The sequence below is a fragment of the Gigantopelta aegis genome, chromosome 6, assembly GCF_016097555.1.
Source record: "Gigantopelta aegis isolate Gae_Host chromosome 6, Gae_host_genome, whole genome shotgun sequence".
NCBI classification, from domain to species: Eukaryota; Metazoa; Mollusca; class Gastropoda; order Neomphalida; family Peltospiridae; genus Gigantopelta; species Gigantopelta aegis.
This window is the reverse complement of record NC_054704.1, coordinates 40,522,830-40,536,074: the sequence shown is the minus strand read 5'-3', so window position 1 is coordinate 40,536,074 and position 13,245 is coordinate 40,522,830. Positions and strand designations below refer to the sequence as shown.

Sequence of the window (13,245 nt, the reverse complement as noted above, 5' to 3'; positions counted from 1 at the left end):
GCACTCACTCAGGGTTTGGAGTCGGTATCTGGATTAAAAATTCCATGCCTCGACTGGGATCCGAACCCAGTACCTACCAGCCTGTAGACCAATGGCTTGCCACGACGCCGGTCCAAATTTAATAGTTGTGGTTTAAAATGTCCCGAGGTGTCGTTGAACAAATATTCCTTTCCTCTCCTGTATTGTAGATGATAACAAACTGCACAAATAATTTTTAAAAATTTAATTCCCACTTCATTGTTTTATCCCCTGACAATATGAAATGCAGACAAAGCCATATACACAACAACTGTAAATACAAGTAGACATTGATTAGCTGCAGAATAAAAGAAACAATAGTTCTGGATTTCATTTGAAGATGGGTAATTATAGCAAAATTAATACTAAATTAATTTACGGTGCCAAACATGTTTAGCAGCTGTATAATATGAAAGTCTGTAGTACTTGACATTATCGTTTTTGATCTTTGATATACAAAACAGTTATGGAATAATAATTTGTTTTACACCAGTCTGACATGTGCCTTACTATATACATAAAAATAAAAATACCATGTACACTCATAGTTGATATCTACACTTGACAAAACTACTAAGGAACAAGATATATAAAAATATGTCCCATTAACAGCACCATGAAACAGACAAAAAGCAAAATAAGAGAAATAGGTGCCTATACATTTTAACATTAACTAATCTTGTTCACTAAAATCAACAATTTAGCTAATTTAATGCAAATGTTACAATAAAGAAAAATGGTATCATTTATCATTTAATTGTTAAACTACATACGAAGAGAGAAAAAACTATTTACATCTCACAAATTATGGTAAAATGGGAGATCAATGTAATTCACAATCTTGGTACATCTTGACAGATGTGGGTACACATTAATTTTACAGTTTAAGTAGGCAAATCCCTGAAGATTTCTACTTTTCAACCTTTAAAATAAATGCATTTTTCTTTTCTCCAAGATGTAAAAGCTATGGATATTAAGACATGTAAAAAGAAATTGGTGTAGAAAATATTCCAAATAAAAAATGCTAACGTTATTCACGGCATAAAAAATTACCTCTGACAAAATACTTTACACAGCAAAAACTGTTAATTAACAGTAGCCCAAGGATTTCCTTCTAATGTATTTGTATCAATCATTTGTGCCAAATATGAATTCCTGTATAATGTAAATTTATTATAAGTATTATTAAAAAAATATCTTAAATATAATTAAACCCATACTGATATATTTTCACAAAATAAAGGTAAAAATTTTGATTAATAGAAAAAAAGAAAAGAAATGCATGTAATAATAATCGTGGAATACAAATGAACCAGTAATGTGAATGACACTGGTCTTCCGACACAGAGAAACATGCAAAGAAAAAGACAAGTTTACATTAATCATGGTAACGTGAACCATGTAGCCCGTTGTCCCCAGCACTGGGTTGAACTTGTGAGTGCCTCCCACACAATGAGTTGTTCAAGATGTATAGGCAGTCGAGATGGCCAGTGGGACAGAGTCTTGTGTTGTTGTGCCACAAACACCTCTACAAACAGTGCACTCGAGGATGCCACTATCCAGGATCATACTGTGGTATTGCAAGCTTTATGGATGTATCTGTCAATATTTTATTGACTTCTGTGTGTATGTTATGCAGTTGCTTGGCAAACGTTATTAGTCAAAGTAACCCTTGCTGCTAATGGAAAAATGTAGCTGGGGTCCTCTGATGACTATGTGTCATAATTTCCAAATGTTCGACATCCAATAACTGATGATTAATTAATCGATGTGCTCTACTGGGTTGTTAAACAAAACAAACTTTAAGTGTCACTTAGTAATTCTTCAGTACTTTCTGAATTAAGAATACAATGAGTTTTTGTTTCAAATTAGTAATATAAATATGACATTGTTGTATTCACGTCATCTCTTAGTCTACTTTGTTATTTCAAATTAAGGGTTCTTTCAAAATACAACAAATGTTTTTTTCATGTGATGATGTTTTGATCACTCGCATCATGTTGTTTAACTTTGAAATTATTCACATTAGACAGTACTGCAATACTCTGAATATCACTTACTATATGCTTCTGTCACTACAAATAGTATTAAGAGTGTATATTTTAACAGACAATTTTAGCCAAATTTATCGGTATGTTATTTCATTTAGTTTCTTATTCTAAAAATGATGCACTCCACAGGATTATGCTAAATAGTGGCCCCAACCCATCTTGTCCAGTAAGACCACCAAGCTAAAACAAAAACCTATCAACCGTCAAAGCATCCACTTACAAAATAATAAACTGGGCATAGTTGTGGTCCAGGACCCATGCTCGTGAAACTGGTTAAGAGTCTAGACAAAAATCTCTAATGACCTCACACACATGCATTTTGTATGGTATTGTCTTAACTTTTAAAGTCTCAGACTCTATTAAAGGCACTATCCCAGCCCATTTTAAAATACAGTCACCTAGGCTATGCCTGTAACCTGTCGAGAAAAAAGTATCATTAATGAGAACTTTGTGCACATAAAGGCATTAACATTATTTTTGTATGACAGACACCCTGAGTGGTATTTTAAATCGGACTTGTAATTGTAAAGTCATTTAATATGACTAGCACATTGGTGGCTTACATGGACAAGTGGTTTTCCCCCCATGTCATATTAATATCGCATTCTTCCACAAACAGAACATCTGCTTTGCCTGTGATGAAAATATTTACAATGCTTTGTGTAGAAACATTATAAATACACACATATATATATATATATATTAACAACAAAGAATTATTTCATGCCCAATGTGATTGTCCCCAGTTGTTTTCAATACTACACATATAAAATAACAGCAAGTTGTGTAACCAGCATGTAGTGAGGTACACATCACAACAAGAAATATAAAACTGAGAACAATACAGTATGCCACACTACAACCTAAAATGAATTGCACTAAATGTACAGTTATATTCTTGAGAACAAGATTGCAATTTCACTATTACATATCCGATTTCAATTTTTAAAAGTAATGGCTGCCCCTCAAAGTGTGACACTAATTTTATCAATATAAAATTGTTCGTACTGAATTATCATTTAGTTACTACATTAGTAATATTTTGCAGTTATACTGACTGGTAGCTCTCGAGTGATAATCAGTATCTCTAGAATTACATTTATTTAGTACAAAACTACTGATTTAAGGAAAATGTAATCATGCTAAAATCTGTGTGGTTATACACAGGTTAATACATTTATTTATAACTAATACTTTTTAAACACATATATACTACACTTTATGAAATAAAAAGTGCATAAAGTGACACAAATATTTATATTTAATAACAATTATAAATAGTTAACAACAGATCTATCAACACACTTCTCTATGGTAGCTGCAAAACATGCAACTTTCATTACCATGGAAACTGTAATACAACTCCCCATATCAAATTATGACCACACACCAATATTTCTAAAAGCTGAAAAGCACTAACAACCCAGTTCACACAGACAAGACTGTACAATCTGTAATAATCAAGTCATTGATAAGTTTATGGAAACAAACTGTAACATATTATTTTGCGTCCACTCCTCTTCAGCTATCAATGTTAATTTTCTATAAGTATGCTAAACACTTCAGTGGTTGACAACTTGTGTACCAATGGTTCACAGTTTATAACAATGTAAAGGAAAAGTAACTTTACATTACCATATTTACAGTGGTTTATAAATTACAGTACTGCAACTGACTGAAGGCATTAGGTATCCGATACTTATTTTAAGAAATGGAAAAACTTATCAAACAGTATTCACAGACTGACGCATACAATCATGTTTTATGTATATCGGTAAACTTCAAATCTCATACATCATGCTTTGTGCCACTTGAAATTACATGATCATAACTGAAACAAGCTATGGTATTTTAATCAAACATTGCAATCTTGTTCAACAAGTCCAAAGCAACCATAAATTACAAATACCGTACTTCATACTACTGTGCATGTGCTCCGACTATAAGAATCACATTTTAATGTATTGGTATCTGGGAAATTGTAATCTCACCCATTAGGCAAAAACCTCCATTAGTATTACTTTGAATTGCACAATAATAGCCTACTTCAGCAAATACATACAAACTTCTTTCTATACTAGCTGACTGGACCAGAAATGATCACATTGAGGGGTGGTTGAGAGAGACACTAATTATTATTTTATAGCGGGTCAACTTATTTTATTTTCCTCGGTTTAAATAAAAAAAAGTACATTTTGTGTATAGTGGGAATATATATATATATATATATATATATATATATATATATATGCCTCTCGGCAACCACCACAATAAATTCTAGCACATAATTGACAAAATTTATCTAGCTTTTGAAAACAGTATTCAAGAACTGAACTTGATAATTTATGTTCCTGAAAATATGAAATGCAGAAATGTTTTACACACTAGTCCATTAGTATAAAGTTGTTCATACTAATGTATCATAAAGTGGCTCTACACTTCAATCTTTAAAGAGCATAAAGAGTTAACAAGTTCAATTCCTATTATTCCAAAAGGATACATTTACTTATCATGTATAACGTAATATATTTGACAAGAGTTACCAGTCTAGAGGTTTCGGTATTTCTTTCAATAAAAAATGTCAAAATAAACAAACTAACTGGCTTTTATTTATAGTTTTTAATTCGATTTTTTCAAGTCTTGTAATATCAATAAGACCAATGCAATCATTTATAAGAAAAATATATTAACATATTTAAATTATATGTATACAAAATATATTACCTAAAATGCATTAACAGCAGTTGCAGAAAAACGTTTTTCATTCAGATATTTATTCTATTTCTATAAACGCAATTAAAATATTGTAGAATTTCATAAAAACTAATTACTTAAATATAGAAAAAAACACTGAATTCTAGAAGCTTTCTAGGTGATACACTTCAAATTATCATACTGCCTGTGCAAAAACTAACTGACTTCGCAGACAAGAAACAAAATAAATTAAACCAAGTATTTAAAAATCCCAACATCAGTCATACATTCAATGGAGAAAGCTAAAATAAAATAAACCAGTGATTGTAACCAAAAGAGATTCTACACATCACATAGAATCAAGAACATGATTTGTACTGTGAGTTTGTTTAGATTTTCTCTACACGTATCTTGATAGGCAATGGACTGGACTCCACGCGGTCCTGGAGACGGAGAATTTGAATACCTTTACCGTCAAATGCCATCTGTCGCAAATATTCCAAATCTCCATTAATGCTGAGCTTCTGAAATGAAATTGATCAAATGAAATAAAACATCACTGATAATTATAGTACACAGTGAACTGCTAATCTGGTGTCAGGTCTTTAGATTGCACCAAGGTACAGGCAGTAAATGTTGTGCCCAAAATAATCATGCCCAATTAAGTACTTCTGTTAACCTCAAAACATTTCATCTCAGAATCACTGAAACATTAGGCTTTAACAAGATTAAAATAACACGCAATGCATTCCTGAACATTCTCAACTCTTCAACAATTGTTAATAGCATTTTTGTCCTAAAAAGACCTCTCTCTACTTAAAAAAAAGATGAAAAAATTAGTGAGACCTAAAACCCGGTGTGGGGTGGGAAGGAGGGAGAGAAGGGGTATTCAGAGTTCGCACAGGTGCTTGAAGTGCTTGAAAGTTCTTGAATTTTGTTAATGTTTTTTCAAGGCCTTGAAAACCTTGAAAAATCATATTTTTGTGAAAAAGTCTTTGAAAAGTCCTTGAATTTTATTTTCCCCTCCTGAAAAAATAGGAAAAACATGCCTTTCCTAGTTTTAGTACAAAAAATTTAATCGCTTCCGTAGGTTTATTTACGCGTCAATCCAAAACTTCTTTGTCATTCCCGCCAAATATGTGCTTCGGCTGTCCACGGAAATTAAATATTCACAAATACTACTCTCTGATTGAGTCAAAGTATTTGTGCATGCGGACATGTGGTCATTATGCATCACCAAAAGACGCCATTGTTTGATTGTTAAATTTACCGTGAAAATTCTTTCAACATGCCAGGCAAGTGTAAATTTAATGATACCTGGTTGCAAACCGAGGATTATAAGGACTGGCTTTTGTGTGTGCCCAATGATGGACACAAAGCGCAATGAAGACTATGCTCTAAAGCATTCAGTGTAGCCAGCATGGGCGAGACAGCATTACAAAGTCTGTTTGTTTGTAGTTTGAATAAATGATCAGGTGTGTACTTTGTTTTGTTTCTCATGCTAGTTTAACATATTTAATGATGTGCGTTAGTATTTTGCAACTTGATAAATTTTGTGACTGGGGTTTACTGGTGACGATAATAGGTGAACAGCTATAGCGCTCTTGGGAAATGACATCACAGATTAGTTCAGCGACGCCTGCGCTCAAGCTTGATATGTATACGGTGATGTCCGGTGAACCGGCGCACCTAAGCATTAAAATATCGTTTTTAGAATTAAAACTGGAGGGCAAAGCTGTAAAATTGGTTTGTATGAAGTAAGTAGTGCATCATCTGTAATACACTGTTGGTATCTGTGACATCTGTTGTATCGCCTACGCTGACTTTTAATTAATGACGTGTGCCCAGGATAGCATGCTTGAACTTTAACTGAATTATAAGGATGACAATCAAGTATAATGAATGGAGAAAAAGATTAAAGAAATTTCATTTAACAAAGCACATGTAGTTCTCTGTATATTTTAGACACTGCAGTTAAAGTGATAAAATGGCCAGCCTAAATCACTAAATAAAACCCAAGTCTTTAGCCAAGAATCCTCACATATTGAAAGAGACGAACCTGTGTATGAATCCGCTGATCGGGAGCAGTGACGGCAGCAGTTAAACACAACCAGATCATGGTGATGGCGCAGAATAATATCAGCACACACAGGAACAGTCTAGGGACGCCGGTCTTCTTTGCAATGCATGATAACCAGTCAGCCCCAGTACCAGACTCTTCCATGACAGAAAAATCGGCCCCATTCTCAAAGCTGCGTGCTGATCTCATCTGGGAATTCTTAAGCATCGGTGTTGCAGCGTTATCGAGAGGTTCGATGTTCGTTTCCCAGTAGTTGGATGTCTTGTCATCCAGGCCAGGTCCTTTGTAATCTAAAATTCATTAAAAAAATGTGCACTTGTTGAAGGTTTAAGCATGTCTGTCTTGGGCACATCCTCAGAGTTCCCCTGGAGTGTGTTCAAGACAGGCTTATCTTTTGTCAGGAATCCCCATATATTCAAAGAACAGACGAACCTGCATATGCTAATATGGTAAAATATAACAAAGAGGGGTTTTTTTTATATAAAGAGAGGCTGCTTAAATAGCACAATATTGGTTTAAGTATTTACATTAGATACACAAATGCATGATAATTTCCCAGTTTAAGAATGTATATTGAAATCTAGTCATCATAAAAAATATGGTTTAATTTTTCATGATATTCTATTATTAAAAATAAAAGTAACACTTGGAAAGACTACAGATCTATGAACCCAGCATCTTTTTGTAAAGATTTTAATTAAGCCTTTAAATTACTGAAAATGGAAACCATAAACAAAGATTCAGCCTTTAAAAATAAAACATTTCCCTTGAATTTAAAGATTATATCAATATTTAAGACGAAAACAAAATTGGTATACAACAGTAATGTGTATTATGAACATTTTAATCAAAACCTGAACCAGCTGTCAGATGCCCAAGCATCAATCAGTATGTCATGAAATGAAAGTAAACTGATAAGGTAAACTAACAAAAACTGCATGTTTAAAAAATATTATCCAAACATCACATGTGCAAACAAATCCAGACAACCATTCTAGTCCCATCTGCCTTCAGCAGGAAACTAAAAAGAAATACGTATGAATGAAAGACAGAAAACTGGGTGTGTGTTTACCATCGACGTCTTGCTCGTCCATAAATTCAGTGAAGACCTGTGGCTGTGACTTGATCACCACTAGCTTTCCGTCCCCCGCAGCCATGTAGAATGACCAGCGCACTGACATGTGCTTGTACGCCTTATCTATCATGTTGCTGTACAGATTGTGAACGTACATCAGTGGGTACAGCAGATGCATGCTGGGATCTGCATCTTTCATCTGCAAACAAAAGGAATGTTTAATCCGGGAACAGGGTTTCAAAATCTCGGGTAACTGACGTTTGTTCATATATTGTTTTTAATTAGGTAACCAGTTCTTTGATCATGAGAAATGTCTTCACTTAACTGATGAATGTCCTGTTAGAAACACACTTGTACTATGGTTATAGATACTTTACTGATGTTCCAAATGTATTAAAACCAGAATGATATGCAATAAAGTAGTACCGGTACGTTTGTAGCAACTTGACTACTAATATGCCAAGCATCGAGTATCTCCAAAAATCAGTCTAGCTCAGTTGTAAAGTATACGACTGAAAAAAATATATAGTACAGAAACAGAAAGTTCCAAATACAACACCATACATACCTGTTTGGCCCTCTGTTCAGCAAATGGTGCTTCACTCTTACATCCCAAATTGCAGGCACTTGCCTCACCTTCTTTGCTGTATGCTTCTTTGCAGCCTGAAAAAGAGAGAATAAAACTGAAGAAAGAAACAGACAGAATTTTTTTTTTAATAAATGTAAATTGTATATATTATATTTTCAGGGTTTCAGCTGTTGTTTACTAAACTGCCAAATTAAAATTAAGGTTTTTAAGCCAATTAGAAAATTAAATAAATTCACTTTTGTAAAGCATCTTAATTTTTTTACATTTTGTTTGGCTAACTAAAATTTGATTGGGTATACATTTAATGATCAAATTACTAATAATTTTTGAGGTACAGTTTAAACTCTGTACCATTTATTGGTGAAATTAAAATGATTTTCCATTGTGCTATTTCTCGTTCCAGCCAGTGCACCACGAGTGGTACATGTATATCAAAGGCCATGGTATATAGACCTGTGGGATGGAGCATATAATAGATCACTTGCTACTATTGGAAAAATGTAGTGGGTTTCCTCAGATTTAGGACTATATAAGTAAGTAAAAGTTACCAAATGTGTCACATCTAATAGCCAATAATTAATAAATCAATGTCTCTAGTGGTGTCATTAAACAAAATAAACTTTTTAAAGTGATTTAAAAAAGAAAAGAAAAGGAAATTAGTAGTTAAACTTATGTTGTCTGTTAGTCATAATGATAATTTCCTGTATTGCAAAAGACACTTGAAAAAAAAATTGAGGAGAGTAATTAATTGTTCCCCAACTTAGATTGTGATAATCCACTTGAGATATATTGCCATAATCATATTAATGATACCATATAAATTCAAACTAAATTACTCTCCTTGAACTAGACTCAGGGGAGTGATAGGGTACGAGAGTACACGGAGCTCCCCTTAAATGACAAGGTCTGAGACTGTAACTTTGTAAGTAAATTTAATATACATAGCAGGGGTCGAATTTTACGTTATTCCGCAAATAGTAAATATCGAAACGGAATAGTAAAACAATTCTTCCAATATTCCGTCATGAAAGTGAAAATAAAGCACAGAATACCGAAAATTGCCTGCGACTATTCCGCTTATGCTTTTTCTTCAGCTACATTTTTCTGCAGAACAAATCCTCACACTACTAAGACCTTTCTCATGCACTTACCGGTACAAAATAAACGTCTATTTGATCGAGACTAATATTTGCAGTGATTTCGTTTGTAATTCCAGCCAGTAAGCAGTAATGCATAGACTGCTATATAAACAATTGTTCATTACGCAATGTTGTACAGGGCGACGTAGCAGTCAGGAAAACTAGTGGTACATTAATAATTGAAGGGATAGCAAATTTTTAGACAGAATAGTGTTTTTTGAAATTCACTATTCCTTTGGGATAGTGGTAAAAAAAAAAAAAAATCAACCCCTGCATAGAGGACACTAAATGAGTGGCCTTTTGATACCATTTATCTTACGAGTTGCTTAAAAACATATCTAACAAGCGAAAGCTATGTGGGGATGAAAAGCTGCTTGGTTGAAGCTGAGAATACAGTTTAAACAGTTTTATGTGACAGCATTCACCATTATCAGCCTAAGCTTTTGGAGGTAGTAAACAGACATTCTGAGTGTTTTCACCAGTGCTGGTTTATGCATGAAAAAGTAGTCCCAAAGAATTAGGTTAACCCCAATATGTGGACCAATCACATTACAGTATTGTCTGTGAAAATGGTTCATCACAATGTGACGAATGGAAGTATTATTACACTGTGATCTCTTTCACATGTGGGTGATAAATATACATACATATCACCAAATGCAAGTGCAGCCATTAAATAATTTATGCTAAATATGGCACTATCATTTGCACACTTTCAAATACCTGTACATATGCATAGATGTAACAGTTTTGAGTAAATACATTTTGATATTACTATAGTTTGTTATTAATTCAAAATGCAGGGCTCGAACTTAAGAATATGTCTCCCATGACAAGTAAAAACAATTTCTGTAGGTGAAATGGCTCACCAACGGCTATTTAGAGCCAGCCTATGACAATATTTAAAAAATTGACTTTTACAGCAAATAAACATGACTCAAAGGTTATTTTGCTGTATGGAGACATATTTCAAATGTGCAAATGCTAAATAGTAGCAAATAATGTACACTAGCTGAATACATTTTGCCATTATTGAGGAGTTTTACAAAAATGTCATTGGTGATGCTCCCTACCTAAGGCAATTTATATCACAATGGTGGCGGCAATTGTCAGTGCCGTCGTTAAATTTGAGCCCTGAAATGAAATCTGCCCCCACCCCCACTCCAAATAAAAAAGCATGTTTTATATAATAATATAATTTAATTGTTCTCGTCATACTTACAATTAATACAGTCCTTTTCTGTTCCATTTACATCAGTTGGGTCGTGGACAAATTCCATTATTGAATAAAATCTACATCCTCGGTGACAAGATTCAAAGTTACCACCCTGTAAAGATTTTTAAAAACCTGTGTTGTTATCATTTATTTGGAACAACTTTCAGTATATTTTAAAAACTTAAATGCCCAACCCCTGCAATTGCCCACGACAACCGGCAATGTCGTGGATTTTTTAATTCTTCACAGAACTCTTTTGCCGTGGACTATATTCAGGGTTTTTTCAATGGCATGTTGGGTTTTTTTGCCGTTGACATTTTCTTAATTGATAATTTTCACTTACAATAAATTAGCTACAATTATCAGATGCAGTATATACAATACTTCATATATACTCGCAAAGTGCATTCAAACAAATAAAGTTATTTTTAAAAACCTATCAAAAAAGTGACTGGGAAGATGTTTCTGATTGGTCAATTATTCAAAGTTTCTGCTTATAGTCACATTCATTTTGAAAGAACCGCAGGGCTTGAACTTACGAATTTGTCTCCCACAGCAATTTTAAAAATAATTGTCATGGGTGAAACAGCCCATCGACAGCAATTTTTAGCCTGCCTATGGCAATTTGTTTTTGAAAGTGACATTTGCAGAAAATAAATATGACTAAAAGGTTATTTTTCTGTATGTAGACATATTTCAAATCTGAAAATGTTATATATTGGCAAATTTTTGTGTACTATTTTTGTGTGCAATTGAGAAAACAATTGGCTCAGAAAAAAAACTTTGTAGTAAATTCCATAGTATTAAATAGACTAGTATTTTTGTAGAGTGCATCTGATGATTATAGCAGGTAATTTTTGGCAAGCATCAAAATAAGCATAATGTCTGGTAAGTGATAACCCATGGATAGGTAAACATACATTTCCGGTAACCTATATTGTATATTGGCTACAGATTACAACACGTTTATGAAGTTTACAATTCCCAATATCTTTCCTCAATAAACATGCTGATGCTTTGTTAAATTCATTCATATTACTGTTCTCATTACATGTGATGTAATTAATCTGACATAATGGTGAATGTGCTATACCTTGGCGCATGTCATAACACTGTTAGATTATGTCATATTGATCTACTCCTCTCGAAGAATATTTCATAAACAAGCAAAATGGCAGACGACAGAAAACTGCATGTATTTTCCCCGTGCAATCTCAGCAGTCGATATCGGTGACATCGTTACAGTGTTGTATGTGGAATCTGTGTTACTGTGATGGGTTTTTTCACGATTTGTATTTGGACAAAATTTGGGGGGAATCTAACTAATTAAACATAGGAGTAATTTATTGTAGTTAACAATTAGGTTCAGACTTATGCAGACAGGGCTCACATTGTCCACTGCCAAATTAGCCATCTGTTGATTTTCATATTGTGTATCATTTTCAAGGAAATACTCTACATGTCATATGTAAAAATTGGCTAAACCAAAATTATTTTTCTGAGCCCTGCTCGTAACTTCGTAAATCATGGGTTATTTTTAACAACTGTATTTAACAAGCCTCAAAAGTAATTTATTTATTTTAACATATTTAAATATAACTTTAAGTTACAGTGTTTATTATTACATGCCTAATAGTCAATGCAAAAAAAGAAAAGAAATAAAAATGTCAACAACCATGAATCAAAACCCGGCCATGATTTAGTTGTCATTTATCAACTCACTTGTTCAAACGTGTGTGACGGGAATGTATTTTTGCAGATTTCAGCACAAGATTTAACGTCGCCTAGAACCTTATCAAAAACCCCATTTGACGAGGTTATAACAATAAAATAAAGGCAGCTTGAAAGAAATAAAAGATACGTAACGCTGGCAGCCATCATTGATTTTAGATTACGTAGTGCTGTTTCCGTTAGGTTTATTTTGATCATGTGACTTTTCTGATTAGTGACTCGGAACATTTCGGCCATTTCCGTAACATGGATATTAAAAGGTTCCATCTCGTCTATCCAGAATTTAAAGGGATTCCATCTTCCACTATATACAACCAAATAGTTTCATTTGCTTGTAAGTTAACTCTGGTTATATAATACGATGTATTGAACCCATAACCTCACTCGCTGTTGCCACGTTTGAAGAGTAATTATTTGGAATCTGAAGTAAATTCTTAAGCTTATTGATAGCCAATGAGTTATTTTTTAAAATTACTTTGTTTTTCACTAGGAGTGCAAACGGATTAGCTGTAAATAGTTTTGGTATTCATGCACCGGAATTTTCATTGTGACAAAAGCGGAGAGCGATCAATTCGGGTAATGTTTAAACCAAGTGATTAAAAAAAATATATATATATATTTTTTTTTTTTTTTTTTTTTTTTTTTTTTTGGG

The 13,245-nt window shown here is 33.3% G+C and overlaps 1 protein-coding gene across 1 annotated transcript; it reads right to left on the bottom strand.

The window, feature by feature from the left end:
- Nucleotides 1–208: 208 nt before the first annotated feature.
- Nucleotides 209–12,758, bottom strand: LOC121375735 (transmembrane protein 59-like). Its single transcript, XM_041503340.1, has 6 exons — nucleotides 12,585–12,758; nucleotides 10,869–10,974; nucleotides 8,487–8,581; nucleotides 7,916–8,117; nucleotides 6,823–7,133; nucleotides 209–5,287 (listed from the first exon to the last, which is right to left on the bottom strand). Exons 1-6 carry the CDS (start codon nucleotides 12,741–12,743, stop codon nucleotides 5,153–5,155), a joined length of 1,008 nt encoding a protein of 335 aa, XP_041359274.1. The 5' UTR covers nucleotides 12,744–12,758; the 3' UTR covers nucleotides 209–5,152.
- Between the last annotated feature and the right edge of the window lie 487 nt (nucleotides 12,759–13,245).

What these genes read in the sequence shown, in the direction of transcription:
- LOC121375735 (XM_041503340.1), bottom strand. Translation starts at nt 12,743, where the DNA reads ATGATGGCTGCCAGCGTTACGTATCTTTTATTTCTTTCAAGCTGCCTT. An exon ending in CGTCACACACGTTTGAACAA is followed by an intron (nt 10,975 to 12,584) that starts GTGAGTTGATAA and finishes AAATCTTTACAG; the next exon opens with GGTGGTAACTTTGAATCTTG. An exon ending in CTGAACAGAGGGCCAAACAG is followed by an intron (nt 8,118 to 8,486) that starts GTATGTATGGTG and finishes TTTTGTTTGCAG; the next exon opens with ATGAAAGATGCAGATCCCAG.